The sequence below is a fragment of the Montipora capricornis genome, chromosome 3, assembly GCF_036669925.1.
Source record: "Montipora capricornis isolate CH-2021 chromosome 3, ASM3666992v2, whole genome shotgun sequence".
Taxonomy (NCBI): Eukaryota; Metazoa; Cnidaria; class Anthozoa; order Scleractinia; family Acroporidae; genus Montipora; species Montipora capricornis.
The window spans coordinates 56,325,252-56,327,751 of NC_090885.1; the positions used below are offsets into that span (position 1 = coordinate 56,325,252).

The window sequence follows — 2,500 nt, forward strand, 5'->3', positions numbered from 1 at the left end:
CATTACGTGGGAGAAGAAACCTGTGATGTGTTTGAGACCCTTACTGTTCCAGAACCGCCGGAAGGAAGTGACGAATACAAGACTGCCGTAAAAAGTGTGTGGGTTATCACGTCTATGTCTTTCGTCAGGAAACGCAAAAGTCTGGTGAAAACATTGTCGAGTTTTACACACGTCTCCAGCTGTTAGCACGCAAGTGTCAATTCGCCGATCCCGAATTGGAAATGAAGCGGCAGATTATTCAAGGAACCTCATCGCTTCGCCTGAGACGTAAAGCAATCGAACAGAGCCTCAATCTTGAGAAATTGTTGAAAGTAGCTCGCGCCATGGAAACCGCCGACGAACAGACCAGTGAGATGGAGAAACAGCAATCCAATGCACTGGGCTATGGTAGAAATAAAGCAACCGACGTTCAGCAGAAAGAGAATTCTCGTGGTCTACCAAAGTCTGGATTGCGTAACAATAGGTGTGGTTTATGTGGTGGAAATTACCCACATCAAGGAACTTGCCCCGCTCAAGGTAAAAAGTGTTTGAACTGTGGCAAAATGAACCATTTCTCCAAAGTTTGTCGTGGCAAACCCAATAACCGGTCCAAATCTTTGCACCCAAAGAAAACGTCAAGAGGTAAATACCATGTCAGGTCTACAGATGTTGAAGAGTCTCCGAGTAGTGAAATGTCATCTCTAGTCGGTGTTGATAGTGACAACAGTGAAGAGTATACTTTTAACATTGGTGTACAGGGACACGAAGCTGGCAAGCCTATCTTTCAGGTCACCATCATGAACACACCAATCTGCATTATAGCAGATTCAGGAGCAACCGTGAATATCTTAAGCAAGAGAGACTTTGATGGCCTTAAATCAAAGCCACAACTGGCTGAAACAAGTGCTAAACTGTATCCATACATGTCTGATAAGCCACTAACCCTGTGTGGAAAGTTCTGAGCCACTGTCACCAGTGGTAGCTGCTCATCCGTGGAAACATTCTATGTCGCAAAGGGTTCATCAAGCTCCATACTTAGCTGGACAACCTCACAAACATTAAATCTTATTAAAGCAGTTAGTACGGTCGAACCTCCTGTTAGCCTACCACCTGATGCCCCAGATTTTCTCAAGGAATTTCCTAATCTAACCAGTGGAATGGGTAAATACAAAGGTGAACGAGCACGCATACATGTAGATGAATCTGTCAAACCCGTGGCTCAGCCACATCGCCGATTCCCTTTCCATGTAAGAAAACAGGCGGAGGAAAAACTCAAACAGCTCGAAAAAGATGACATCATTGAACGCGTAGAAGGCCCCACCCCTTGGGTATCGCCAATTGTTGTTGTGCCCAAGCCGAATAAACCGAACGAGATTAGAATTTGTGTGGACATGCGTTCATTAAACAAAGCTATCATCAGGGAGCGACACATCGTACCCACCATAGATGACGTAGTGTCGGACTTGAACGGTTGTAAAGTGTTCAGTAAGATCGACTTAAACCAAGAGTACCATCAGATCCCATTGCATCCCGACTCGAGAGCACTGAGCACGTTTTCTACACACGTTGGACTGTTCCAATACAAACGTCTCAATTTTGGTCTCTCGTGCGCAGCAGAAATCTTCCAAAAGAAGGTGGGTGATGCAATCCGTGGCATACCCTGCGTCAAGAACATCAGTGATGACATCTATGTTGGGGGCGCAGACCAAGACACTCATGACCGACATCTGAGACAAGTGTTCCGTCAACTACAGGAGAGTGGTCTGACAATAAACTTACCTAAGTGTCAATTTCGAGTTACCACTATTCTCTTCTTTGGCCATGTGTTCTCTGAACAGGGCATGTCACCTGACCCTAAAAAGGTTGAAGCTCTTCAAAATGTTGTGCCACCAACCAATGTATCTGAAGTACGAAGCCTCCTTAGCTCAGCTGCAGGCGGCTCTAGGTTCATCAAGAATTTTGCACTAATCACCAGGCCTCTTCGACAGCTGACCTGTAATGGAGTGAAGTGGCAGTGGACTGAGGAAGAACAGTCATCATTCGAACGCCTAAAAGCGGCACTATTTACCAAGACTACCCTTGGATACTTTGATCCAAAGAAACCTACTTCCATCTTTGTCGATGGTAGTCCCATTGGTTTAGGTGCTGTCCTGGCCCAGAAAGATGTTTCGACTAATGAAGTGACACCTTTGCATTATGCCAGTTCTCCACTGACACCAACCCAAGCTAGATATCCACAGATTGATCGTGAAGCTTTGTCAGTTTACTGGGCTGTAAAGCGCTTTCACTTGTTCATCTATGGAGGGGAATTTAAAGTAATCACAGACCATCAACCTCTGGTTTCCTTTTTTAACAACCCCACCTCTAAACCGTCCGCCAGGATAGAACGTTGGCACATGGTGCTACAGCAGTACCGATTCACAGTAGAATATCGCCCTGGTGCCTCAAACCCAGCAGATTATGCTTCGAGACACCCAGTGGGAGACTTGGAATCTCACAATTATGAAATTGAGTCTGAAGA

At 45.6% G+C, this 2,500-nt stretch overlaps 2 protein-coding genes across 2 annotated transcripts in view; both read left to right on the forward strand.

Moving 5' to 3' along the window:
* The window catches only part of LOC138042266 (uncharacterized), a 949-nt gene extending 8 nt beyond the window's left edge, over positions 1-941 (forward strand). The window contains exon 1 of the mRNA XM_068888110.1: positions 1-941. This exon is cut by the window's left edge and continues 8 nt beyond it. Coding sequence (XP_068744211.1) covers positions 222-941 — 720 coding nt within the window. The 5' untranslated portion in view covers positions 1-221.
* Positions 1-2,500, forward strand: part of LOC138043453 (E3 ubiquitin-protein ligase DZIP3-like) — a 27,527-nt gene that overhangs the window by 19,361 nt on the left and 5,666 nt on the right. The gene's annotated exons all lie outside the window — the stretch shown is intronic.